Here is a 27,722-nt window from a genome sequence, read left to right as displayed (position 1 = left end):
CTGCCCATTTCTTAACTGGATTATTTGGTGTTTGGGTGTTGAGTTTGATAAATTCTTTATAGATTTTGGATATGAACCCTTTATTGGGGATGTCATTTGCAGGTATCTTCTCCCATTCTGTAGGCTGCCTTTTAGTTTTGTTGATTGTTTCCTTCACTTATCTTGATGAAGTCCCAATAGTTCATTTTTGCTTTTGTTTCCCTTGCCTCTTGCAACATGTCTAGTAAGAAGTGAGCATCTTTTCACGTGTCTGTTGGATATCTGTATGTTTTCCTTGGAAGAATGTCTATTCAGTTCCTTTGCCCATTTTCTTTTTCAAATAGTTTAGTAAAGATGTATTTCTCCTAAAGTGGATAATATAAGCAAACTATACTTTTTTGTACAATTCACATATTGCATGAAATACTAAAACATAAATTTTAAACATTTGAAAAATGTGATAAAATTAGATTATTTAGACAAGTTTTAAGATTGAGACTGCATTAAAAATGATGGTAGAGGTTGACGTGATTGAAAATAAAACAAAATTTGTATATGGGAAAAGGCATCCTCTATAAAGTTAATGGATGGAATAATAAACTTAACATTATTTGCAGCATTATAAATAGATAATAAAAATAAAATAGGTAAAGGCTAATAACACTAGCATATAAAACAGTCCTAAAATTATGAACACTTTATATATAAAAGTTAATGTCAAACTGTATTAAATCGTCACTAAAGAAAAGCTGTATCTGTTTTCTTTTTTTTAATGTTTATTTATTTATTTATTATTTTTTTTAAATTTTTTTTTATTTTCAACGTTTATTTATTTTTGGGACAGAGAGAGACAGAGCATGAACGGGGGAGGGGCAGAGAGAGAGGGAGACACAGAATCGGAAACAGGCTCCAGGCTCTGAGCCATCAGCACAGAGCCCGACGCGGGGCTCGAACTCCCGGACCGCGAGATCGTGACCTGGCTGAAGTCGGACGCTTAACCGACTGCGCCACCCAGGCGCCCCTAATGTTTATTTTTTAGAGAGAGGGGGGAGGGGAGGGGCAGAGGAGAGGCACACACAGAATCCAAAGTAGACCCTAGGTTCTGAGTTGTCAGCACAGAACCTGACGCAGGGCTCAAACTCAGAACCAGGAGATCATGACCTGATCCAAAGTGGGATGCTTAACCCACTGAGCCACCTAAGAACCCTGTTGTATCAGTTTTCTCTTGCTGTGATATCAAGTTACCATAAATGGAGTGCCTTTGCCCATTTTTAAATAGGATTGTCTGTTTCTTTGGTGTCGAGTTGTGTAAGTTCTTTATATATTTTGGATACAGCCCCTTACTGGGCGTACCATTTGCAAATATCTTCTATTCAGTAAATTGCCTTTTTGTTTTGTCAATGGTTTCCTTTGCTTTGCAAAAGGTTTTTAATTTGATGTAGTCCCAAGAGTTTATTTTTGTTTTTGTTTCCCTTGCCTGGGGAGATATATCCATAAATATGTTGCTAAGGCCCATGTCCAAGAGATTCCTGTCTGTTTTGTTTTAAGAGTTTTACAGTTTTAGGTCTCACATTTAGGTATTTAATCTAGTTTGAGTTTATTTTTATGTATGGTGCTCTTCCTTTTTTTTTTTTTTTTTTTTTAAATTGAAATAGTGTTATCAGTGTTAATGAAATACTGAGCACCAAAATATATGGGAAATAGCCACAAGGGCTTCTTTGAGAGCATCCATGGAAATACAGATAAATGCTCTTATCCTCTGGCCCCAAAGTAGGGCTACTGGTATTTCTCTGTCTTCTGGGCCTTAGCATTAATAATAGGTAAGGGACTTAGTTGAATTAAGCCCCAGCAACAGGTAATAGAAATTTAGCAAATAAACCAGGATCCCAGGCACCTTTGAGTAAAGAAGATGTGACATCAGAAATGTGCAAATTCTTAAACACCGTGGCCTTACAGAGGTTGTCAGTGCACAGTTGTAGTCTTTAAGACTCCCAGGTGCTAGCCAAATGGAGAATTCTGCTTTGCTTATCCTAAGTGTGTATTTTGAGAAAATCCTACACTTGTCAGTTAGCCTCAAACTTGAATTCCACTCTTCACTCTCTCCCTTTCAGTGTGTGATAACTTGGAAAACTTCACCTCAGGCAGTCCTTTCCTATGCATGGATCTCAGTTACATCACAGCCTTGTTGAAGGATGGCTTTGGCTTTGCAGACAGTACTGTCTTACAGGTAAGAGAGATGGTACTGAAATCATGTAACAGTCTACTTATTTGGGAATTAGGAAGATTTAAGAACTTGTTTAGTAATAAAAGTGGCTGCAGGTGGAATTATGAGGTGTTTTTGTTAGGGCTATGGACAAGGCCCTCTGCAAGACACCATGAATGTGGGAAATTAGCTTGATGGAATGGTAACTTTTTTTTTTTTTTAATGTTTTCATTTATTTTTGAGAGAGACAGAGCATGAGCGGGGGAGGGGCAGAGAGCAAGGGAGACACAGAATCTGAAGCAGGCTCCAGGCTCTGAGCTGTCAGCACAGAGCCCGACGTGGGGCTCAAACCCATGAGCTGTGAGATGATGACCTGAGCTAAAGTCGGACGCTTAACCGACTGAGCCACCCAGGCTCCCTGATGCAATGGTAACTTCTAAGTATATTCCCAGGCAAGCTATCCTAGGGGTCACAGAGCAGAAAGGCTTGCATCCCAAATTAAGATGCCCAAGTCACATGGTTTATTGAATCAAATTCAAAACTCAGGGCAAGAAGCAAAGGGAAAGAAATAGGATAGGTGAGAACATATAGGATAGGGTGGAAATGGGCAGGCTGGAAATGCCATACTTCTTAATTCCTGGGTTCATATGTCCTGCATCTCTCTCTCTCTGCTGATAGTGCAGTTATAAGTTCTAGAGCTGATCAAGGGGGTACAAGGACAGAAGGTGCCTGGGTCTGTCACACAAATTTGCTCTATTCGGAGAGGCAGAGGGGCAGGTACAATGGCTAGTAGCATTCACTCACTCATTACCCTATTAGATGGTTTTATTCAGCAGAGGACAAAAGGATGTCACCAGTGAGTGGCTTATTCAAGTTCTCATTAATGTTGAATGCCTTGTGTATATGTAGTATGTCCTATATATTTTATTTTATTTATTATTTAAAAAAAAATTTTTTTTTCAATGTTTATTTATTTTTGGGACAGAGAGAGACAGAGCATGAACGGGGGAGGGGCAGAGAGAGAGGGAGACACAGAATCGGAAACAGGCTCCAGGCTCCGAGCCATCAGCCCAGAGCCTGACGCGGGGCTCGAACTCACGGACCGCGAGATCGTGACCTGGCTGAAGTCGGACGCTTAACCAACTGCGCCACCCAGGCACCCCTGTCCTATATATTTTATATGTGCCTCATATATTTAGTGCCTCTTGAATCTTGTGTCCCTTTTTGTCTTGCTGTCTCTGTCCATTTGTTTAGGTACATGCAGGCTCTACTTTGTAGTAACTTATTTATCTATTCTAAACACATCTTATATGTTTTATCCATCCCATTTGTTTTCTTGTCTTCTGTACCATAATTGTATAATTGTACATTATGGTTACAAAGATGATTAAATTGAAATCTTGTCCTCAAATAGCATATAATCTATTAAAGGAGATGTGACAAAAATAGAAGTATGGCACAGGCAACCTTGTACTTTGGGGTCAAATAAGTAGGCCGTACTTTGTTTTTGAAGTGCCCTTGCAGGGGTGCCTGGGTGGCTCAGTCAGTTAAACGTTCACCTTTGACTCAGGTCATGATATCACAGCTCGTGAGTTCGAGCGCCACGTTGGGCTCTGTGCTAATAGCTCAGAGCCCAGAGCCTGCTTCAGATTCTGTGTCTCCCTCTTGGCCCTTCCCCTGCTCACATGCATGCACACTCACTCTCTCTCAAAAATAAATAAACATTGAAGTACCCTTGCTTGCATCATTTCCCCTTCCTGTTTCCTCAATTCCAGATGAGTTTATATTGCCCCATTTCTTGTGTTACACAGATTTCATAAACTCATAAACTTTGTACTAAGGTATTTGGATTTCATGTGTTGTATCTGACAAGAATATTGGCATTTAAGGTACTTAACAAAGAATTACTTGCCAGTAGAATGTAGATTTCACCTGGTCAACAAAGAAGTATTGTGTCATAAGAAATTAGTCCTAGAAAAAAAGACTAAAACCAATCCACTGGTCTCCAAACTTTTTTGTGTGTGGTGTTATCAGTAGTAGCATTATTGTTTAACAAAAGATACAGAATGCCAGTAAAACTAATCAAAGTGGAGCTGTCTGGTTGAAGTGGAGGAATGAGGCCTGGAAGGATCAGCATTTGGCCTCCTTTTCTCCTTTGAAGCACTTCCAAGAACTCCTAAGATTCTGAAGAAAACAATTTGATAAATACTAATCTGATCTTCTTTTTATGTATTGGAAGAAATCAGGTTTAAACATTTGCCCAAAGTCACTGAACTGATTGAGACACAACCTGGCCTAGAATGCCTTAAATGCCTTGGTTGGTTATTAATTAGTGCTTAAGAAAATTCAGTTGTTTATAAACTATGAATTGTGAAGTTTAATATGTTCTTTCCTACCCCTAAATTGATTCCTGCCTCCTGTTGTATTTTGTTTCGGGATTAGGGAAAAGAATTCAGAAGCCTGTTTGTCTAAAAGGTCCTGTCTAGAAGGCCTGGGTAAGACCACTTCCAAGCCAGAAGATTCAGAGATCAGATTGGCAGGTGTAGGGGCAATAAGCCACGGCAAGAGGGAAACCGTTATAGAGAGTGGTAGTGGGAAGCCTCCAAAGGCTGGCTACTCCAAATTTTACCTTGATTTGGCCATGTGTGATCTTTGTAGATATTCTCTGCCTATGTCATGCTTGCCAGAGTTGAAAATGAAATAAAAATGTGAACTTTTTTTTTCTACTCAACAGCTCTCAAAGAAAGTGAACAACATAGAGACAGGCTGGGCCTTGGGGGCCACCTTTCACCTGCTGCAGTCTCTGGGGATCTCCCACTGAGGCCAGGCCGTTCTTCTGAGGATTGCATTTGCCAACAACCTTTTTAAAGGTAGAAGGAGAGAGGACTCAGTCATGTTCTGAGCTAGTCTGAGGATAGCCTGGACTGAAGCCCAGCAGCTCAATTCATCAGGAGGAAGGAGCTTTTGGAGACAGGTCTTGCCCTTGAGTCTGGAGATTTGGGTCTAATTAATTCTGTATATCTAATGTGAACTCTTGACCTTACCACTCTGCTTGCACAGCTGGCACCAGAGTCTAAATCTTTGAGATTCTTTGTGTGTCACAGCCAAAAGGAAAAGCTTTGAAATTAACCTTGGAGAGCCCAGGGACAGGTCCCTGGGAACCAAAGAAAAATCTCATTTCAGCCCTTTGAGTGCCTCATTCCTTTGAACGTATTAATTTTCCTCTTAACACGCTACACTAAGCCCACTGATTGCAATCCCATGACCTATCAACACCAGTAATTTTTCCTCCTCCCTACACATTGCCACGTCCCACCCTCTTTCCACTCACCTCCCCTAAAAACAAAAACAAAAACCTGGTTTATGCTTTTCATGTGTAATTCCAAGGGAGAGAAAAGGTAACATACCTGAATTGTGTGATGCTGCTTTGTGCCAGTTCTTGGCAAGATAGAGAGCAACTCCTCACTGTGCAGACCCCAGCCTAAAAAAGGAGTCTATTTGATCTCTAGGGACAAGGTTTGGGAGAGTGTGGCTCCCTTGAATAGACCTTCTCTTAATCAGGCAATCCTGGGATTAATTAACATATCCAACTTTATAGGAATGTATGTGTATTCAGTGCCAGTTCCTCCTCCCAGGAAAATGTGTTTATAGTTAATTTTTCATCCTGAATGAGTTTTCTTTGTATTTCTAAGAAATTCATCTACTCTGGCTTTTGGTTTGTGCTCAGATGCCTTTGGCTGTGCTGTGCAAGGGTCTCTAGATTTGGGTCACAGCTCATTGCAGTTTGCCCTTTTATTCTCTCCGTTTGTAGTCATATCTCTTTCTGCTCTGACCCTGATAATTTTAGCTAACTTCCTCTAAATTATTTTTTAATTCCAGGGTTTCTGGTACCTTTCTTGATGGTACCTAATATTTGATTAGGTTGGCCATTTTGGCCCACATCAGTACGGTGGATTCTCTTTTTGTTTGAGTGTTGAGAGCTCTTGATTTTGTGAATTATTTCCCCTAAAATTAATTATCTTTTTTTGTGTGTGTGTAGTGGTGGCGGGGCGGGGGTTGTTTTTTGTTTTTTTTTTTTACAGGATCATCATCTGCTTCTTATCTACCCACTCAAGTGCTCTTAGACTTCAAAGATCTTTGTATAGTCTGGCTCCTTTACCTTAGCTCTTTGCCTCCAGCTTCTTTCTAACAAAGTTTGCATGTCCCCAAACTTGTAGTCTTCACAGTAGACTCTTTCAAACAAGTGTTAAATATACCTGGCCCTCACACTAGTTCCTGGGGAAACTTATTTCTTAGTCATTCCATTGAGTCAATAAATATTTAACATCTGATATGTGCAAGTAGGCAAATTTCTATATCCTCATCCCCCAAATTTTGTTTTTTAATTCAATGTGGAATTTCTTCAGATACTTCTTTTATTATACTGAGGTCACTTTTATACCTACTGTCTTCCTCAAAAGATGCTACATAATTAAATAGAATCTTTAGAAAGTTGAAAACTACCAAAGATAAAACCCAGTCTTCTGCCCATTGCAGAATTCCCTGAACATTTCCAGTTGGTTATCATTCATCTTCTGTTTAGGCATGTGTTTGGATAGCTTATTCCATTTTTGGACTTTGCTGATGTTAAAAGAAAGTCTCTTTTATATTGAGCTGAAATTACCTATCAGTGGTCTTAGATCTGCTCTGATCTCTCCTTCCACAGCCTTTCAATCTTTGGAGAAAACTTCCAAGTCCTTTATGGTATCTTCTTTAACATACCATATGGCTTCTTTTCAAAAAAAACAAAAACAAAAACAAAAAACAGGGTGCTGGAACCAGTCATCATACACTAAATGTTGTTCCATATAATTAGGGAGAGAGACTATTTCCTCTAGTAGAAACCAAGTTTTCCCAAGAGGTAAGCTGTGTTCACTAGACTCATCCAGCTTGATGGGTCTGGAGAGGTAAGGTTCCATGGTCTTTAGCACCACAGCTTGTCTGTGAGGCTTATAAATAGGAGCCAAGTATTGTTCACCCAACTTCTTTGGTCATCCCAGATACCTTCAGAAATCTATAGGTAGAAATCAGTAGATGCAGAAGATTCCAGAAGTGTATCTACATATATTCTGATTCCCTTGATGAGAACATCTGGACAATTAATTTATCCAGTTTAGGAGCAACTTGGAATAAGAATTTTTATTTCTTAGAAAAAAATTTTCTATAATGTCCTTTCTGCCCCTTAGTGTACCTTTTGGGCCTCTTATTGAGGGGTCATATAGAGTCTAATGTTGCTGGTTAAGTTTCCTTTCTCTAAATGTGTAAGATTTCAAACACTAAGGACATGGCCTGGCACATAATGAATGTTGTGTTGTTACATCATCATCATATGAAAAACATCTTCTGTGGGTCGTGGAGGTTTGCAAGATGTGCCTTAAAATTCTTCCTGTCCTGCCTGATTTGGTTGGTGTATTTTTGGAGTCCACAGTCTCCTTTCCATTTTTTGTGAAAGATGATCTTTTTTCCCTATGGTGACCTTTCTGGACTCTGCTAGTACTCACTCAGTTTTTCACAGTAACTGCCCTATTCCATTCTGGCCATATTTTTCCTGAGATTACAGGAAGTTTCATGACTGTCACTTTCTTTAGTATCTTTACAAATTTTCTGCATTCGCCTGTAAAGCTCCCCCTGTGGTAACAAGTTTCTCATCCCTTCAAAAATTATTCCCAAGAATAGCTTAGTTTGGTTCAAAAGCAGACAGTTTCTTCTCATTTCATCTTCAAATCAGACTTTTGGGCAAGATATTTTTTACATTGTACAAATACAATGGATGCACAAATCTATAAAAGGATTCTCTGGGACCATGAAGTGAGCTTTTCGAAAACCCAGAGCAAGACACCCTTTCTCCCACAGGTCAGCCACTAGTCTACAACCAAACATGTATGTGATTCTGCTGCTAATCGACTTTCCCCTTTGACCTGGTTCCTGAGGTCTTCAAACCTGTGCAATTATTTATTGTTTTATTACTGAACAGACAATGGTGTCCCAGAGAGGAACCATAAATAAAATTGAATTCTGGTGCTGTGATAAGGAAGTAATTAACATTAAGAAGATTTTTTTTTTTCAGGAAGTCCAGTGTGCACCTTTAACCAAGGTTAAAGCAATTTATGTTTAATTTGCATTGTTAGGGATTTTGAAACAGCAGTTGTAACAAAATGCATGAATTGGGTATTTTTAATTTTTATCTTCATCAGAAAGCAATTGTGTAAATTTATGACCAGCATTAAAAAGAATTACATAAATCTTTATTATATAAGTTTCTGGTGTGTAGCTTTATAATTCGTCTGTGTATACTACCCAGTGATCACCACCACAGACCTAGTCACCGTACCGTCGACCACCTCCTCTGGTAACCACTGGTCTATTCTCTATAAGGTTTTTATTTTGTTTGCCCTTTTGTTTTTTGAGATCCACATACGAGTGAAACTGACTTTTCTCCAGTATACGTGTTTTTGGCTCCTTTGTGGTAAAATAATTGCCCCGATATGTGTGGGTTTATTTCTGGGCTCTCAGTTCTGTTCCATTTGATCTCTGTGTCTGTTTTTGTACCCATACCATGCTGTTTTGATTATTACAGCTTTGTAGTTTGAAATAGTTTGAAGTCAGGGAGCTTGATACCTCCAGCTTTGTTCTTTCTCAAGATTGCTTTGGCTATTCGGGATCTTTTGTAGTTCCATACAAATTTTAGAATTATTTGTTCTGATTCTGTGAAGTATGCCATTGGAATTTTAAGAGCTATTGCATTGAATCTGTAGATGCCTTTGAGTTGTATGGGCATTTTAGTATTAATTCTCCTAATCCATAAGCACAGAACAGCTTCCCTTTGTGTCTTCAGTTTCTTTCATCAGTGTCTTATAGTCATAAGTGTCTAGGTCTTTCACCTCTTTGATTAAATTTATTCATAGGTATTCTTTTTGATGCAGATGTAAATTGCAAATGGAATTTTTTTTTTAACTTCTTCTGATGCTTTATTCTTAGTGTGTAGAAACGCCACAGATTTCTGTGCATTGATTTTACATCCTGCAACTTTACTGAATTTTTTAGTTCTAGCAGTTTTCTGACGGGGTCTTTAGGGTTTTCTATGTATAGTATCATGTCATCTGCAAATAGTTTTACTTCTTCCTTTCTGATTTGGCTGCCTTTTCTCTTGACTAATTGGTGTGGCTAGGACTTCCAGTACTGTATTGAAAAAAAGAGGTAAGAATGGGCATTCTTGTCTTGTTCTTGTTCTTAGATGAAAGGCTTTCAACTTTGCACTGTTGAGTATGATGTTAGCTATATGATTGTCATATATGGCCTTTATTGTGTTGTTACGTTCCCTACTGTACCTACTTCATTAAGAATTTTGTTTTTCATTGTTTATTTTTGAGAGAGCGTGCGAGTGGGAGCAGAGAGAGGGAGACACAGAATCCAAAGCAGGCTTTGAGCTGTCAGCACAGAGCCTGATGCAGGGCTCGAACCCAGGAGCCGTGAGATCGTGACCTGAGCTGAAGTCGGATGCTTAACCAACTGAGCCATCCAGGTGCCCCTTTGTTGAGAATTTTTAACATAAATGGGTATTGAATTTGTCACATGGTTTTTCTGCATCTATTGAGATGATCAGATGACTTTTTCTTTCTGTTAACATATCTCATTGATTGATTTCTGTATGTTGAACTATCCTTGCATCCCTGGAATAAATTCCACTTGACTGTGGTGTATGATCCTTTTTAATGTATAATTAGATTAGATTTGCTAGTATTTTGTTTAGAACTTTTGCATCTATGTTCATCAAGGATATTGGCCTATCCTTTTGTGTTGTCTTGGTTTTGGTTTTTGGAGTAATGTCTGGCCTTGTAAAATGTGTTTGGAAGCTATTCCTCCTCTTTTGGAAGAGTTTGAGAAAGGTAGTAAATCTTCCTTCAAAGTTTGGTAGAACTTGTCAGTGAAGCTGATTCTAGACTTTGCTTATTGGGAGGTTTTTTATTTACTGTTTCAAGCTCCTTATTAGTCATTGGTCTATTCATATTTTGTTTCTTCGATTCTGTTTTGGAAGATTGTATGTTTCCAGGAATTAATTGACTCTTTCCAGGTTGTACAGCTTGTTGGCATGTGATTTTTTACAGGAGTCTCTTAGTTAGGATCCTTTGTATTTCTGTGTATCAGTTGTAACTATTCTTTGATCTCTGATTGAGTCCTCTCGTTTTCTCTTGCTTAGTCTGCTTAGGGTTTGTGGATTTTATCTTTTCAAAGAACCCTACTCTTGAGGTGCCTGGGTGGCCCAGTCCATTAAGCATCTGACTCTTGATCTCAGGGTCATGAGTTCAAGCCCATGTCAGGCTGTGCACTGGGCATGAAGCCCACTTAAAAAAACAAAACAAAACAAAAAAAAACACCAACTTAGTTTCATTGATTTTTTTTTTTTTTTTTTTTAATATCTTTTGTCTCTATTTCTACTCTGATCTACCTTCTAATTTGGGGCCTTGTTCTTTTTCTAGAAAGTTCCTTTAGGTATAAATTATTTTCAGTCTGAGATTTTGTTTCTTTGGGGAGACCTGTATTGCTGTGAACTTCCCTCTTAGAACTGCTTTTGCTACATTGCGTATCTTTTGGTATGTCATATTTCTGTTTTGTCTATAGGTATTTACTTCTCCTTTGATTGGATTACTCATTGGTTGTTCAATAGCACATTTAAACTTTTTGTGGTTTTTCCCGTTTTCTTGTAATTTATAGTTTCATATCATTGTGGTCAGAAAAGATGCTTGATAGGATTTCAGTTTAATTTATTGAGACTTGGTGTTTTGGCCTAACGTGATTTATTCTGGAGAATGTTCTATGTACACTTAAGAATGTGTATTCTGCTTTAAGAATTTTTCTTAATGTTTATTTTTGACAGTGAGAGGGGAAGGGGCAGAGAGAAAGGGAGATGAAGAATCTGAAGCAGGCTCCAGGCTCTGAGCTGTCAGCAGAGTCCCAACACAGGGCTCAACCTCACAAACCGTGAGATCATGACCTGAGCCCAAGTCAGATGCTTAATCAACTGAGCCACCCAGCCACCTTTGTATTCTGCTTTTAGATGGAATATTCTGAATATATTAAGTCTCTGTGGTTTAATGTGTTAAGCCCAATGTTTCTGTATTGATTTTTTTGGTCTGGATGACCAATCCATTGATGACAGGAAGTAAAGTCTCCTACTGGAACACCTGGGTGGCTCAGTCAGTTAAGCATCTGACTCTTGATTTCAGCTCAGGTCACGATCTCACGGTTTGTGAGTTCAATCCCCAGGTCAGGCTCTGTGCTGACAGTGTGGAACCTGCCCTCTCTCTGCCCCTCCCTATTGCTTTCACGCTTGCTCTCTCTCAAAATAAATAGTTTAAGAAAAAAAAATCTCCTACAATTGCTTTCAGTATCTTCCTTTAGGTACGTTAGTATTTGCTTTACGTATTTTGGTGTTCTACATTGTGTGCACGTGTATTTATAAATGTTCTCTTTTCTTGCTAGATTGACCTTTCTATCCTATGTAATGCCCTTGTCTTTTATTACAGCCTTTGTTTTCAAGTCGATTTTGTCTGATAGGAGTATATAGCTTACCTGGTTTTCATTTCCATGGAATATCTTTTTCTGTCCCTTCCAATTCCAGCCTGGGTTGTGTCCTACTGAAGTGTCTCTTGTAAGCAGTATATAGATGTGTGGTTTTTTTAATCCACCCACTCTGTCATTTGATTGGCTAATTTAGTCCATTTTCATTGTTTCTTGTAGGCAGTATGTAGATGTGTGGTTTTTTAATCCACGCACTCTGTCATTTGGCTAATTTAGTCCATTTTCATTTAAAGTAATTATAGGTAAGTACACACCTTACTGCCATTTTGTTCATTATTTTCTGGCTGTTTCTGTAGTTTTTGGTTCTTCTTTCTTCCCTGGTGGTTTGATGGCTTTCTGGTGTTCTGTTTAAATTCCTTTCTCATTTTCTTTTGCGTATTTACTGTGTTTTTCCCTTGTGGTTACCATGAGGTTCACATAAAATATGCTATGTAAATTAGTAGTCTGTTTCAAGTTGACAGCAACTTAAGGGTTCTAAAATTAACAAGCGAAATGGATGAGACAGCCCCTTAGCAATTTTTCTTAGTAATAAAAAGTCTTTTCAACCAAATCATAATAGTCTTCCTTTGGGGTTTTTTCTTGGCTTGATTGATATGCCCTTCTCACACTGAATTTATCTGTCATTCATTATTTGGACTCCACAGGCCCATTAAGCAGAGGAGAAAAAGAGACTAGAGAATTCTAATGTAAAGCAAATTTATTAAATCTTGAAACTATGTGATGGCCTTAGGAAAAGATGTTCATTTTTCATCACCATAATCTCCAGAAGAGGAGCACTCATTTGCTTGCAAAGGCCATAATCTGTTCCTGGAGAAAAATGAGACACTGTAAAGCATGGGGGCAAGTGAAGAAAATAGTTTAAAATAAAATATTTTTTAAAAACTTTTATATATAAATCTCCAAAGTGATTAAAGCAAAACATTGGCAGAAGTCCCAGATAGATCCTCCTCCCAAGAGTCCCTCCAAAGTGTCTTTTAATAGAAGTTTCTCAGGAAAGCAGCTGGCCAAGCAGCAAAAGGAGTTTAAAACATCTTTAAAACTTTAAAAGTTCCTATTCACGATTTTTCCTCATATGAAGTTACTGCTTACATGTGGGCTCTAGCACCAAGCCCAGCAAGGACTTTTTGCTCATAACCAATGGGGAAGGTATTCAGAAAAAAATTCAAAGAAATTCAGAATAATTGGCAAAGTCCTCCTCAGTGAGCAGGACTCGTGGAGAGCCATGAGTGACCTTACCTTGAGTGGAGATACTGCATTTGTAGCCTGCAAGCCCCACGTCCTGAGCAGCACAAGTGGAGTGGCACTGGTGGAGTAGAGCCTTTTTAGGAGGTCAGTAGCAGCCAGAAGAGCAGTGTTGTGACGCTGTCGATCCGTCTCATAACCTGTGAGATGGCTCATAGAGCCTGGAGGAAAGGTATAAATCCTTAAAGCAATAGTGAAGTTCTTTGCCAGCAAACCAGACACATTGAAGTCTACCATATCCGGCTGCTGAGGGACATTTTGGGGTCCTGACCTTTCCTAACTACATGATCTCTGGATACTTCTCTGAGGTACCTGAACCCTTACCTAAGTCCTTCCCATTGAAGGCTGCAGCACTGAGGTGATGGACCAAGCTGGAGATATCCCCAAAGCCCATGTTGACACCTTGTCCTGCAAGTGGATGGACTCTGTGGGCTGCATCCCTAAAAAGAAAGCAGAGTTCAGATGCGGCCTCTGCAGCAGAGTGCGAAGACGGCAGCCCTGCTGTGTTGTCGTCTTACCCAATGAGCGCCAGCCGAGGCCGGACGTATTCAGCAGCATGTCCCAACCCGAGTGGAAATGACATTCGGCTTCTGGCGTCCACTCTGGCTACACTTGGGGGCAGCTGGCGAGCTGAGACCTTAGTGGGCTTCAGAAAGGCAACAGCATATTGCAGCATGGTGCCAGCCGAGTCGATGAAGTCGGTGTGGTTAGCATCACTCCACTGAGGAGTGTCAGCCGTAAACAAACCGTGAAAATTCACCAGTGATCAAAAGGGAATTAAATCATCAAGGAAATACATTTTATAACTACAGCCAAGAGTTAATAGTACCTCACATGCCAAACTGATCTAGACCGCAGGTGACAAGCCCCCTTAAACAAATACAGAACACAACTTCCCCCAGGTTTTAGGCTCAAGCCAAACTGCTCGTGAGCTGCTCCTGTCTACCTCTGAACTTCACCTTTCACTTCACCTTAACCCTTAAAACCACACACTAGCCACAGCGTAGCTCATTCTACAACATCCTCTTGCTTCTGGCATTCCCCACTTTGCTAGAATGTCCTCCTAGTTCACCAGGGTAACCCTCACAGCATCCAGAAGCTGTCACCACTTTTTGTGAACCTCCCTGCAAACCCTCTTCTGTGCTCCAACACCCTATAAATACTTGTACCACTGTTCCCCAACTGTCACTTAAGTATCTTTCTCCCTCACTTGTCTGTGAGCTTCCTGAAAGCGGGGACTGTGTCTCATTTGTCCATTTCCGGACTCTTCTACATAGAAGGCACATGTAATTGTTGCCAAATGAATGCACTGAAAACGTCTGTGCCAGGAATACATGCTAAATGACCAGAGGAGGGGTAGAGTTCACCATTTACTTCAGAAGGCACTTTAGCCTAAAAGGCTCTGCCCCTTTGACTCCTGTTGCTGCTCCAGAGCAGTGAAGCCTAAGTTCTTCAGTGTAAAACTACTGTGAAGTCACTAGTGAAGTAGTAGAGAGTTTGGTAGTTAAAACCACAGGCTCAAGGACCAGCCTGATTTCTGAACCAGCTTTACCGCTAGCTCTATGACCTCGTTAGGCAAGTAACCTAGCTGTAAAGGAGCATGATAATAGTACCTACCTCAGTGGTTCACTGCATTAAATACATGCAGGTAATACTCTTCACCTGCACATGGCACACAGTAAGCACTCCATAAATGTTGCTGATTATTACTATTAGTGAATTTTAGATAAATGTGGTATTGAAGCTCCAAAATTACTAGTGCCAGTATTTTTTAAATTTTTTAATGTTTATTTTTGAGAGAGACAGAGGATGAGTGGGGGAGGGGTAAAGAGACGGGGAAGACAGAATCTGAAGCAGGCTCCAGGCTCCGAGCTGTCAGCACAGAGCCCGATGCGGGGCTTGAACCCACGAACCTTGAGCCAAAGTCAGACACTTAATCGACTGAGCCACCAAGTTACCCCACTGGTGTCAATACTATTAAAGGCTTTATGTATCTGCTCTAGAATAATCATTACCATTTGTTGAGCACTTACAACGTACTAGGTATGTTCTAAGCATTTTACATAAATTCTCTCATTTTTTAAGTCTTTAGACTTTTGGGGTGCCTGGGTGGCTCAGTCGAGCATCTGGCTATTTTTTTTGGCTCAGGTCATGATCTCATGGTTTGTAGGATCGAGCCCTGCGTCGGGCTTCAATCTCTCTCACACACACGCACTCTCAAAAATAAACTAAAACAGTCTTTCGACTTTTTATTATTATTAAACTCTGAGAGGCTGGTGATACTGTTTCCCTTTTCTAGGAGATTAACAGAACCATAACAGTATTGAATCCATGTCTGTCTACAAAACTTTTAAGTTTATATTTATTTTGAAAGAGAGCATGTGTGAGAGAGAGCACACATGTGAGTGGGGGAGGGGCAGAGAGAGAGAGGAGAGAGAGAGAGAGGAGAGAGAGAGAGAGGAGAGGGAGAGGGAGAGGAGAGGGAGAGGGAGAGAGGGGGAGAGAGAGAGAGGAGAGAGAGAGAGGAGAGGAGAGAGAGAGAGGAGAGGGAGAGGAGAGGAGAGGGAGAGGGAGAGAGAGGGGGGGGGGGGGGAGAGAGAGAGAGAGAGAGAGAGAGAGAGAGAATCCCAAGCAGCCTCCACACTGTCAGCACAGAGCCCCATGTGGGGCTCAAACCCATGGAACTGTGAGATCTTAACCTGAGCTGAAATTAAGAATCAAGACCCTTAACCGACTGAGCCACCCAGGTGCCTCTACAAAACTTAGCTCCCTGCTGAAATGTGCTCAGCTCCTCTCCAGAACACTCCTAATGAATCAGGCTTCCAAAGTTCGTAGCTATTCAAAACTAGCCAAATATTACAGCTTCAAAAAAAAAAAAAGGCCAATGCTAACTACTGCCCAGGCAGCTGTTTCAGTCAGCACAACATCCCACAACCACAAAAAAGCACAGAAGTTATTAATTTCCATTGTTTTTCATTTCCCCGAATGCCCTCCTCTTCACATAACCCACTTACAAAGGGGCAGCTGGTTGGTTATTCCTTTTTCCTTCATCAAAACACCTTTCTGTATCTACCACCCTGCAACACGTCATCAGCTGGACAAATTCATACTCACAAAGGCAGAGTTAATGGCATCCACAAACTTTTCTTCATCCATGCTCACCAGTTCTGCTGCATGTTCATGGGATGTGGACCAAACCAAGGAACTCAAGGTGTCTGAGAGCTGTGTCAAAAGAACACCAATGCTAAGGGCTAAAACTTCTGTTCTTGGGAGCTCTCAAGCATAAAGGAAGTAAAGTTAGCTTGGGCATATTCCCTAGAAAGCAGAAAAAGGTTGAGAGAAAGTGAAGCCCTAAAAGAGGAAGACTGGGCATGTTTAAGCAGAGTACCCAGAAGGACTTCTTACCGGGAGCAGAGCAATGGGCCCAGAGGGAAGAAATCTCTGCCAGGCTACATTGTTTTCTGTGGCCTACAATTGAAAGAAGAGTTCTCACGAGAGGTGCTCAGTACCCATTAAACACGAGCAGGGTCCCCAGATGGTGGGCTCAGGACTTTACCTCCGATAAATGCAAAGTAGCTACAACAGCAGACTGATCATAGTTCCAGCTGATGTTCTGAATCCCAGCAGCCTGCCGCACTCCTGAGTTGTGACCGTCTGCACCAATCTGCATGGAAACAAGAGCCTGTTAAGTCTCATAACTTCTTAATACATGAAACTGTTCCAGAGGTTTGTTTCTGTCTCAAGTTTTCTCTAGGTCCACCTGTTCTCAAAGCCCATCTGTAGCAGACAACTTGTTACCATGCTTGCCTCACTCACAGCCCCTGGAGGGGTAGCCTTACCTAGGTGACCCCAGTCTCAGCTAATGGACCAAAGCTGGACGTGTCCTCCATGAGGTACTAGCCAGAGGTTAGCTTGGCCAAATTCTCTTGATGTTTGAACTAGAAATCAATAAGGCAGGCACTGGAGCTGAACACTCCTGTTGTAAGGTTAGGAATGGATGTCAAGTAAAAGAGGAAGCTGGCAAGTAGAAAAAAAAGTGTGGGAGGGGAATACAATGAGATGGATTGACTACAGGACTCCTGTGAGGGAAAAAAGAACCTCAATTTCCGGTTTTTGTCCCTCACAGGGACAGGTTTGTTTTATTTCCAGACCTAAGATAGTCTAGGAGACTGCTTCCTATACAGGATTTACAATGACACCATATTGACTTGAGTTGGCCTAGGTGGGTACTGGTCCTTATAACCAAAAGCTCTGCCAAAAATTAACTTCAACTATAGCTTAGATCTAAAAACTAAAGGCCCTAGAGTTTAGAATAAGCTATGGATATGCAAGACCCCTGGCAAAATAAGAATTTTCAACTACCAACAATTTAGTCTGGAGGGTGCTGCCATCACCTAGGGTAATATGAACCCAAGGGCTGGAGTCTGTCATGGGAAATGGATAAGGCCAGGTATAGCCGACTGCTTTGCTCCTGTAGAGAACCGTCACACGGTCTAGGAGTCAGAAGAGAGAAAACAAAACATTAGAAAGGCAGTCCACACGGCTGAGAAAAAAGCCCTAACTAGATCTAAAGCAAGCTCTCAAGACGGCCGTCTCTTATCATTTACCCCTAAGCAAGAAAAGATCTAACAACTCCTATAATTAATGCTATGGTCTGAGAGCTGATAAATGACAAAAGTCACAGGGATGAATCAGTGTCAAAAAAAATCAACTCTCACTGAGTTACCAGCCTGCACCAGGGATTCTTTCTTCTCATCTCCACACTCACTGCTCTTGTAGTTTCCCTCTGTGCCTAAGCGAATCCACATGTGCTTTCAGAATAAACAGGGTGGGAATCCCATGAGCCCAGGTAAGTTCTAGATTTCATAAGATTTTTCTTGCCATTGGAAATCGTTTTACTTTTCTGATCATAAAAATGATACACCTACTGGAAGTCTGAACAACAAAGATTTAAAAAGGAGGGAAAAATCACCCTTAATCTCATCATTCAGAGGCAACTACAGTTAAAGCTTTGCCATCTAGCTTTCCAGGTGATTTCCTATGCATATAGACACAGTGCACACGTAGGATATGACACATACTTTTTCCACCAATATATTACGGAACATGTTTCTAAGTGACTAAATATTAGGTCTAAGCTATCTTTAAAAGCTGCACATAAGTGGGATGCCTGGCTGGCTCAGTCGGTAAAGCAAAAAATTACTTAAAATTTTGGGGGCGCCTGGGTGGCTCAGAGAGTTAAACGTCTGACTCCTGATTTTGGCTTGGGTCATGAACTTGTGGTTCATGGGTTCAGGCCCTGCACTGGGCTTCACACTGCTGACAGTATGGAGCCTGCTTGGGATTCTCACTCCTCCTCTCTCTGCCCCTCCCCTGCTCACTCTGGTACTCTCTCAAAATAAATTTAAAAAGGGCACTTGGGTGGCTCAGTCGGTTAAGTGTCCAACTCTTGGTTTTGGCTCAGGTCATGATCTCATGATTTTGCGAGTTGGAGCTCTGCATCAGGCTCTGTACTGACAGCACAGAGCCTGCTTGGAATTCTTTCTATCCCCCCACCTCTCTCTCTGCCCCTCCCCATCTCGTGCTCACTCTCTCTCTCAAAATAAATAAACATAAAAAAAATTAAATAAACTTAAAAAAAATCTTTAAAAAAGTTGCACATAAGTTGATTACATGGATAAGTTATTATCCCATATCAGAAAGCTAGAACTCTGAGATATTTGCAAATTATGTATCTGATAAGGAACTCATATTCAGAATATATAAAAAACTCTTGTAACTCAAAAAGAAAGACAATCCAGTTTTTTGGTGTTTTTTTTTTTTATGTTGATTTGTATTTATAGAGAGAGTGCACAAGCAGGGGAGGGGCATAGAGAGGAGGGAGAGAATCCCAAGCAGGCTCCTGACTATCAGCGTAGAGCCTAACAGTGGGGCTCAATCTCACAAACCATGAGACCATGACCTGAAGCCGAAATCAAGAGTCAGATGTTCAACCGACTGAGTCACCCAGGCACCCTGACAATCCAGTTTTTATATGGGCAAAAGATTTTGAATAGTCATTTCTCCAAATGGCCAATAAGCAGAGGAAAAGATGGGAAATACAATCAAAACTACAATGAGATACCATTTCAGTCACTAAGATGGCTATAATAAAAAAAAAATATAATAATAAAAAGTGAAAAGTAAGTGTTGGTAAGGATGTGGAGATACTGGAACCCTTATATATCATTGGTGGGAAAAGGAAATGGTATAGCCTCTTTGAAAAAGTTTAGTAGTTTCTGAAAATGTTAAACACAGAATTATTATATGACCCAGCAAGGCTACTCCTAAGTATCTACCCAGAAACCTATGTCCACGCAAAAACTTGTACACAAGTGTTCATAGCATTATTCACAATTGCCAAAAAGTGGAAACAATCCAAATGTCCATTAACTCATGAATGAATAAATGAAATGTGGTATATCCATATGATGGAATACTACTTGGCAATAAAAAAGAATGGAATACTAATAGGGCTGCAACATGAATGAATCTCAAAGATATGTTCAGTGAGAGAAGTAGACACAGAAGCATACATATGTCCTGTATGATTCTATCTATATGAAATGTCCAGAATAGACAAATCCCAAGAGACAGAAAAGTAGATCAATGGTGCCAGGGGCTGGGGTTGGGAATGGGGAATGGATGTAAATGGACATAAGGTTTCCTTCTGAGGTGACAGAAATGTTCTAAAATGGTATTGTGATGGTGGCATAACTCTATAATTACACTAAAAATCACTGAATTGTACACTTAAAATGGGTGAATTCTATGGTATGTAAATTATACCAGAGTAAAACTGTTTAAAAAAAAAAAAAAAAGAAAAAGAAAAGAACAACCCAGAGCACCTGGGTGGCTCAGGTCATGATCCTGCGGTTCATGAATTCGAGCCCCGTGTCGGGCTCAGTGCCTGCTTCAGATTCTGTGTGTCTCTTTCTCTGCCCCTCGCCTGCTCACACACTCCCTCTCTCTCTCTCCCTCCAAAGTAAATAAACATTAAAAAAAATTAAAAAATTAGGGGCGCCTGGGTGGCGCAGTCAGTTAAGCGTCCGACTTCAGCCAGGTCACGATCTCGCGGTCCGTGAGTTCGAGCCCCGCGTCAGGCTCTGGGCTGATGGCTCAGAGCCTGGAGCCTGTTTCCGATTCTGTGTCTCCCTCTCTCTCTGCCCCTCCCCTGTTCATGCTCTGTCTCTCTCTGTCCCAAAAATAAATAAATAACCGTTGAAAAAAAAAAAATTAAAAAAAAAAAATTAAAAAAAAAAAAAAAAAAAGAAAAGAGAACAACCCTAAAATACCCATCAGAGGATTTCTTTATGGTGGATGTTCAGTCTCTGTAAAAGGCATCCTTTTTTCCAGTAAGTCCTCTGATAATTCTAAAGTAGTTCACCTTCCAGAGTAAAAGGAAGATGTAAGAAGTGGGTGCCTCACCCGACACAGCCTCCAGCTGCTTAGTGAGAGCGCACATTATGACATCATTCTCCACTATATAGCCCATGTCGTCCAGATTATCCTTATCGAACATTATCAGGGCCTCTGAGCAGGCATCCCACACCTGGAAAACACAAAGGGAAACTTGTATTATAACCCAAGGAAAAGAAAGCATTACTCCAGTCAGAAACTACTGCTTTCCCAAGTGACAGAACCAGAAAAATCACAATGTCAGTCCCTCTGGCAGGAGACAGAAGGTAAGAAGAAAATTCTCTCCAGAATGCTTCCCCCGACTCCTTAGACTGAGTGAGAACTTTGATTCTTCCCACTTTCACAGAAAATACGGAGAATATGGACTTCAATATCTTAACCCAAGACAACCAAGATATCTTGCCAAAAGTGATAAAGAAGGCACCTGCATTCGCCGAAAGGCTCTGTATCTCATGTTGCAGATGTGGTCCCAGGCACCAAAACCTACAAAAGAAAAGATCTATATATAGGCCAGAGCAACCTTATGGGACCACACCCTTCCTAGGCTCTCCTTGTCTTTCTAACCTTTGAAGTAAGAGGTTGTTTTCAGTGTTCTCCAATGACAAACTGGAAAATACTTGCCATTTCTTCCTGTTTGATGCTAGGAGTTAAGCTACTCTGCTCCCCAGTTCAGATTATATAGCATGAAAAAAGGCACAGCTTTCATAATCAAAAAGTCAAATCACATTAAAGTTAGGGGAAAGGGGGGTGCCTGGGTGGCTCAGTCGGTTAAGCATCCAGCTTCAGCTCAGGTCATGATCTCATGGTTCGGGAGTTCAATCCCCACATTGGGCTCTGCATTGGTGGTGTGGAGCCTGCTTGGAATTCTCTCTCTCTACCCCTCTCCTCTCTGCCCCTTTCTCACTTACACTCTCTCAAAATAAATAAGTAAACTTAAAAAAAAAATGGGGAGGGGGCATAAAAAAGGAAACCAAATCCACATTGTTTTTCACCATCCTACAGAAGTTAAACTCTCTGAATAAAGACTATTTTGGGAGGGCAACTGGTTCACTCAGGGCGTGTGACTCTTGATCATGGGGTTATGAGTTCGAGCCCCACAATGAGCGTAGAGATTCCTTAAAAGTAATATCTTAAAAAAAAAAAAAAAAGACTTTTTCTTTATTGAGCACCTACTTATGTGCCCAACACAATTCTAGGTACTGAGCATAAAGTGTGAAACCAAACAGAAAAAGTTCCTGCCCTTCTGCAGCTAACATTCTGCCTGGAGACACAGACGGTAAAAAAATACGTAATATATTGTCAGGTAGTACTAAGTGTTATCAAGAAAAATAAAGCAGCATAAGAGGCTAAAGAATGATGGAAGAGTCTAATTTTTGACAGGGTGGTTCTAGATAGGATAGCCTGAGGGAGTAACATTTGGCAGAAACCTAAAGATAGTTTTCTAATGGGTTCCATGTGCACACATCCATCTATACTCCAAAAGCATCTAGCATGCAAACTCCTAGCTCCCCAGAGGGCTGACTCTGGAAATGAAGAGGGTGCTCCTACCAGAAGTGAATGGTCATAATTAGTTCATATAGTTTCAATTCCATCAATTCATAATGACCCAACATCACAAAGGAAGCCTACATGATGGACCCACAAGTCCCAAGGAGGTCTTTCTCAGACTAGGTACACTTTTAACAGTGTCAGGGGTCCTCATCTTCAACGATGAACTAGACAACCTACACCATTCCCCCCCACCGCCCCCGCAATGAGCTCCCTCCTCACCAGATGCTCTGGAGACTCTGCCCTACAAGGCACACTGGAAAGCCAAGAGAGACAAGAGACCAGTTCTATGAAACATCTACTCACTACTGAGAAGGGTTGCAGAGCCAGGGGAAATGGAGCTGACTCTGTTGCTGTAAGTTTCTGGCAATTTCTCCCATACTTTTTTTGGACCTGCTTCTAGCAACAGGATTTTCTTGTCACAAAAATGAGTATCATGTCCTAAAAAAAAAAAAAAAAAATCAACATTTTACATCATATCAGAATTTCTTGCTTTTCTTGTTTCCAAGAGAAACAACAGATTAAGTAATTCATTCGCTCTTAGGATACATATTTCTCACAGGGCACACAAAAAGGAAACACCACACAGAATCCTAAGCAAGAACACATACCACTATTTCAGCCATCTGAACTACCCTGCCCATGACTTTAAGGTTTCTCTAGACAGTCCAACACCTGCCATTTGCACAGAAACAAATAATGGCAAAATTCATAATGAGCCAGAATTCCCTAGAGAGGAAGAAGTAAAAGAGAAAAGCTGAAGGAAGTAGACACCAGATACTCCTAATCTTGAAACTATTTCAGTCACTAAAAATATACAAATGCTGCTCAACAGAAAAATGGAATATTCAACAAGCAAAATTTATTGTGGCGTCAAGATTAAATCAAGAATAAAGAATTAGTTTGTAAAAGAAAAGGAGCCCAAAAAATACATCAACTGGGCCTCCAACTCTGGTCCTCAAACATCTATATAGGGAAGTAAAAAGGGATTTTGTTACTGGGCAACTGCAGCACAGATACAGTCCCGCCACAATATCCCAGAAAAAGACATGGAAACAGAAAGCAGGGAGTTGCTGCAGCCCAAAAAGGAAAGGAAAAAAAAAAATGTGTTAGGATTACCAGAGAAGAAACACCGGAGATTTTACTCAGTAATGATAAAAACCCCACATTCTCTGGAATCTAAATTAGAAGAGTGGCATTATTGGAACATTCAACTGAGGAGTGTGAAAATCAAGGTCGCTCCAGTGGAACAGGCAGTGAGCAGCACGGAGAGACCACCACGTTCACCTGCCCCCCCACTTGCTGCGCTGCTGTTTCGCACTGGAGGTTGAGGGCAGCCACACTCCTCCGAGGACTGCCTTCTGGTCCATCATACCTCTATGCCTCCTAGTAGCTACTCCACCCCAATGCTCACCTGGCCAACTCTTCCCTCTGGATCCGGCTCGCTCAAGCCTCACCTCCTCACCTGCTCCCCCAGCATAGGTCGGCTGCTTGTCCCTCTAGGGAGGTTTCATTTTATTCTTCCTTCTATTATTTACAAATCTTTCTCTTTAGCTAGATTCTAAATTCCTTGGGGGCAAGGAACCACTTCTTAGGGCTAATATTCCCAAGCAGCAAATGCTGTATCTTCTCAATCCACAAAATATACAATGCACATTTTTGTTAAATAAGACACAAGGAAACTAACAGAAAAAGTGTATTTCCAAACACATTATAAAATAGGTTCAGTATTTTATCTTTTAGCTATTTAAACTAACATTTTTGAAAACTTATTTGGAAAAAAAAAACACTAGAGAATACAATTTACAAATAACAACGAGAGAGGAAAATACAGATATTTCAAGACTGAAACAAAAACTAATGTGAGTCTGAAGAAGAATCCAGGAAAAACTGACTTAAGGGGGAAAATGAAGAGCCTGCTGAAAATTTTTCACTTTTATTTTATTTTATTCATTTATTTTTTAATTTTTCACTTTTAAAGCAGCTGCCCAAAATTAAGTGGATTCTGAGGGGCACCTGGGTGGCTCAGTTGGTTAAGTGACCAACTCTTGGTTTTGGCTCAGGTCATAATCTCATGGGATCGTTGAGTTTGAGCCTCACGTCGGGCTCCACACTGCTTGGGATTCTCTCCCTCTGCCTCTGCCCCTCCCCTGCTTGTGCTCATGTTCTCGCTCTCTCAAAATAAATACACTTAAAACGATTAAATTAAGTAGATGTTGAAATAAAAAGGTTGATCGCCACATAAACTACTGACAGTATTCTCTGGAATACAAGCTGTGATAATCAAGGGGAAATATTGGCATGCTTGAGACTTTTCTCAATTTGGTAGGTTACTTGACTCAACAGGAGAAAACAATCCCACACACACCTGCCTGTAAAAGGCTGAGCACCTGCCAGCGTCCCAACTGCTTACAGGAAAAAAGCAGCAGCTTGCTCACTGAATAAACTGCATGAGAGATTTCCAAACCTTCCAGAGCTCCAGCTTTCACCTTTTAGCACTTACTATTTTCTCTGAGCTTTTTAAGGAAATTAGTCGGTGTGTGAAATTTTTCTTTTATAAACCTGTGTTTGGTAGTTTTGACTTAACTTAGAGCAGTGATTCTCACAACCTGCTGTATTTGGGCCCTTGACCTTTCTTTTGTAGACATATACAGAGAATTCTGTACTGTGAATGTTTAAAGTCAGTCCTGACTTTATGAATTTATACTTCTGTGGAAGAGACAGGAAAATAAACAATTACAATACAGAATTCTGTTTAAGGTTGATAAAAGAAAGCCCTGCTGCTCTCCCTCCTTGAGGTGTTCGGAGAGATGGTAAGACAAAGAACAAAATAGGAAGGGAAAAAGTTAAATACAAACATTAATACTAAGGTGTTAGTAAGACTAGAAATTTTTTCAGGTACATATCATACAGAATTCTATGAAAAGTTAAAAGCTAAAGTCACCAATTGCTTCTCGGCCTTTTGGCTAAGATCAAGTGTAAAAGCTAAAGTCACTACAAGATTAAGCTCTTCCCAGTGCTTCTCACTCTCAAAAGTGTGGTCTCCAGGCCTCCACCTCTGCGGGTATTTGTTAAAAATAAAGGTTCCTGGGCTCCGCCTGGATAAACTCAATCAGTCATTGGAAGTGAAACTTGGAATCCTCATTTTTAAAATATGCCTCACAGGGGCACCTGGGTTGGTCAGTCGACTAAATGTCCAACTTCAGCTCAGCCATGATCTCGCAGTTCGTGAGTTCAAGCCCTGTGTCAGGCTCTCTGCTGTCAGAGCAGAACTGGCTTCGGACCTTCTGTCCCCCTCCTCTCTGCCTCTGCCCCCACCCCCTCTCTCTCTCTCTCTCTCAAAAATAATAAAAATATGCCCCACAAACCGGTAACAATGAGTATATTCAATGACTATATTCAAGCTAAAAATCAAAAATGGAAGTTTTACTTTATATCCTTTACACCGTATGCCCTATATCCTTTGTATTTCAAAACTCAAAGTCCCTTTTTGTGCCTTAGTTATTCAAAACCTCTAAACAAAACACAACAAAAACCCAGGTGATTCTTAAGTGCACTCAAGCTTGAGAACAACTACTTTAGCCCAATTACCAATAGGTACAACCAAAATGACGGTTAGAAAGCAAAGGTATATATACCTGCCAGGAAGTTTTGTGTCTCAAAAAGGCTCTGTATCTCCTAATTACTGACTTTTGAGTGCAAGTTACTTAACCTTTCTGAGTTTTACCTTCCTTATCTGCACAACCTACAATCAAGATTATGAGGATGCAACGTGGGGTCAACTACACGTCAATGAAAAAAGACTATGAGGGGGGCACCTGGGTGGCTCAGTCGGTTGAGCGTCTTTGGCTCAGATCATGATCTCAGTCTGGGAGTTCAAGCCCTGCATCGGGGCTCACTGCTCTCAGCACAGAGCCCGCTTTGGATCCTCTGTCCCGCTCTCTCTGCCCTTCCCCTGCTCACACAGTCTCTTAAAAAAATAAATAAATAAATAGTTAATTAAAAAAAAAAAAAAGAAGATTATGAGGGGTGCCTGCATGGCTCAGTCAGTTAAGCAGCCGGCTTTGTCTCAGCTCATGATCTCATGGTTTGTGAGTTCAAGCACTCTTTCAGGCTCATACTGACAGTATGGAGCCTGGATGGAATTCTCTCTCTCCCTCTCTCTCTTAAAAATAAATAAACTTAAAAAATAAATATACATACATAGAAATAAAATGGGGAAAGATTCTGAATAGGCATTTCTCCAAAGAAGATATACAAACGGCCAATAAGCATATGAAAGGATACCTCAACATCCTCACTCACTAGGGAAATGCAAGTCAAACCAGGAAATACCACTTCACACCCACTAGGAAGACTACAAACAAAAATACAGTATCAAGTGCCGTCCAGGATGTGCACCTTGAAATACCATTGGGCAGCTCTTCAAAACAGTTAGCATGTGATCCAGCAATTCCACTCCTAGAAATAGAACCAAGTAGCCAAAAATATGTTTACACACAAGCTTGTACACAAAATAGCATTATCTGTAATAGTCCAGAAGTGGAAACAACCCAAATGCCCATCAACAAACAAACCAAAGGTAATACATTCACACAATGGAATATTATTCAACCATAAAAAGGAAGTACTAGTGGGGCACCTGGGGGGCTCAGTCAAGTGACTCTTGACTTTTGTCATGATCTCCCAGTATGTGGGACACAGCCCCCATCGGGCTCTGCAATGACAGCACGGAGCCTGCTTAGGATTCTCTCTCTCCCTCTCGCTCTCTGCCCTTGCCCTGCTCGAGTGCTGGCTCTCTCAAAATAAATAAACTAAAAAAAAAAAAAAAAAAAAAGTACTGGTACAGATACAACCTGGATAAACCTTTAAAACATTAAGCAAAATCGATGTATATAAAAATGTCAGGAAAAAACAAATCTAGAGAAACCAAAATGTTCAGGAGTGGTTGCCTAGGGCTGAGGAGCTTTGGGGGGAAATGGGCAGCGACTAAGTGGTTCCTGTTTCTTTTGGAGGGGGGAGGGTAATAAAAATGTTTTAAAATTTACTGCGGGGATGGATACACAATCTGTTAACATACTGAAAACCATTAAATCGCATTCTTTAAATGGGTTAATTTTATAATATGCAATTATATCTCAAGCTATTTTTTAAAAGAAACAAAATGCCTAGCCCAATACAAGGCCTGATACTTTCCGACCGTGCCCATTCCTAAATTACAAAGGGCGGGATTTAGAATGACCCCTAAGGATCCTCCTCCCACCTCTGACCCTTCGGAATCCTGAAGGACCAGACGCTTGCCCTGGGGCTCCTCTGGATAGGGGAAAGACCACAAAACCCGCGTCGCGCAGGGCTCCCACGGTCCTCACAGTTCCTCCACGCCACGGTCCCGCTCCTCCCCACTACCTGCCTGGAGATGCGCTTACCCAAGGCACAAGCCATGGCGGCGCCCACCAGGCCTCCGCCCGACACCACCACATCGTACACGGTGTCTGCCTTGGCGCCCGACCACCGCCGGCAGGAAAGCAGCGGACCTCTCCCGGCAGCTGCAGGTGCAGCCCTCCACCGGCTCAGAGCCAGGCGAGCCGCCATGACGCTGACCCGCAATGTACTTGGCGCCCCGCTAGGCCCTCCTTTTGGTGCACTTCCGGAGCAGAGCCCTCCAATCATTAGC

At 41.0% G+C, this 27,722-nt stretch overlaps 2 protein-coding genes across 25 annotated transcripts in view; one reads left to right on the top strand and one right to left on the bottom strand.

Annotated features, from left to right (window-relative positions):
* ENTPD5 (ectonucleoside triphosphate diphosphohydrolase 5 (inactive)) overlaps positions 1–8,472 on the top strand; it is a 49,086-nt gene extending 40,614 nt beyond the window's left edge. For all 24 annotated transcript variants that reach the window (XM_043556588.1, XM_043556595.1, XM_043556581.1 and 21 more), the window contains 2 exons: positions 2,091–2,206; positions 4,917–8,472. In XM_043556588.1, coding sequence (XP_043412523.1) covers positions 2,091–2,206; positions 4,917–5,003 — 203 coding nt within the window. In that variant the 3' untranslated portion in view covers positions 5,004–8,472. The remainder of the gene's footprint in view (positions 1–2,090; positions 2,207–4,916) is intronic.
* Positions 8,473–12,479: 4,007 nt separating this feature from the next.
* COQ6 (coenzyme Q6, monooxygenase) lies at positions 12,480–27,696 on the bottom strand. Its single transcript, XM_043556573.1, has 12 exons — positions 27,475–27,696; positions 22,355–22,489; positions 20,925–20,983; positions 20,510–20,633; positions 17,405–17,535; positions 16,599–16,706; positions 16,448–16,510; positions 16,157–16,264; positions 13,561–13,763; positions 13,367–13,482; positions 13,037–13,203; positions 12,480–12,607 (listed from the first exon to the last, which is right to left on the bottom strand). Exons 1-12 carry the CDS (start codon positions 27,638–27,640, stop codon positions 12,578–12,580), a joined length of 1,410 nt encoding a protein of 469 aa, XP_043412508.1. The 5' UTR covers positions 27,641–27,696; the 3' UTR covers positions 12,480–12,577.
* Between the last annotated feature and the right edge of the window lie 26 nt (positions 27,697–27,722).

Source organism: Prionailurus bengalensis, chromosome B3 (genome assembly GCF_016509475.1).
Source record: "Prionailurus bengalensis isolate Pbe53 chromosome B3, Fcat_Pben_1.1_paternal_pri, whole genome shotgun sequence".
Classification (NCBI taxonomy): domain Eukaryota; kingdom Metazoa; phylum Chordata; class Mammalia; order Carnivora; family Felidae; genus Prionailurus; species Prionailurus bengalensis.
This window is presented reverse-complemented; position numbering and strand designations above follow the sequence as displayed.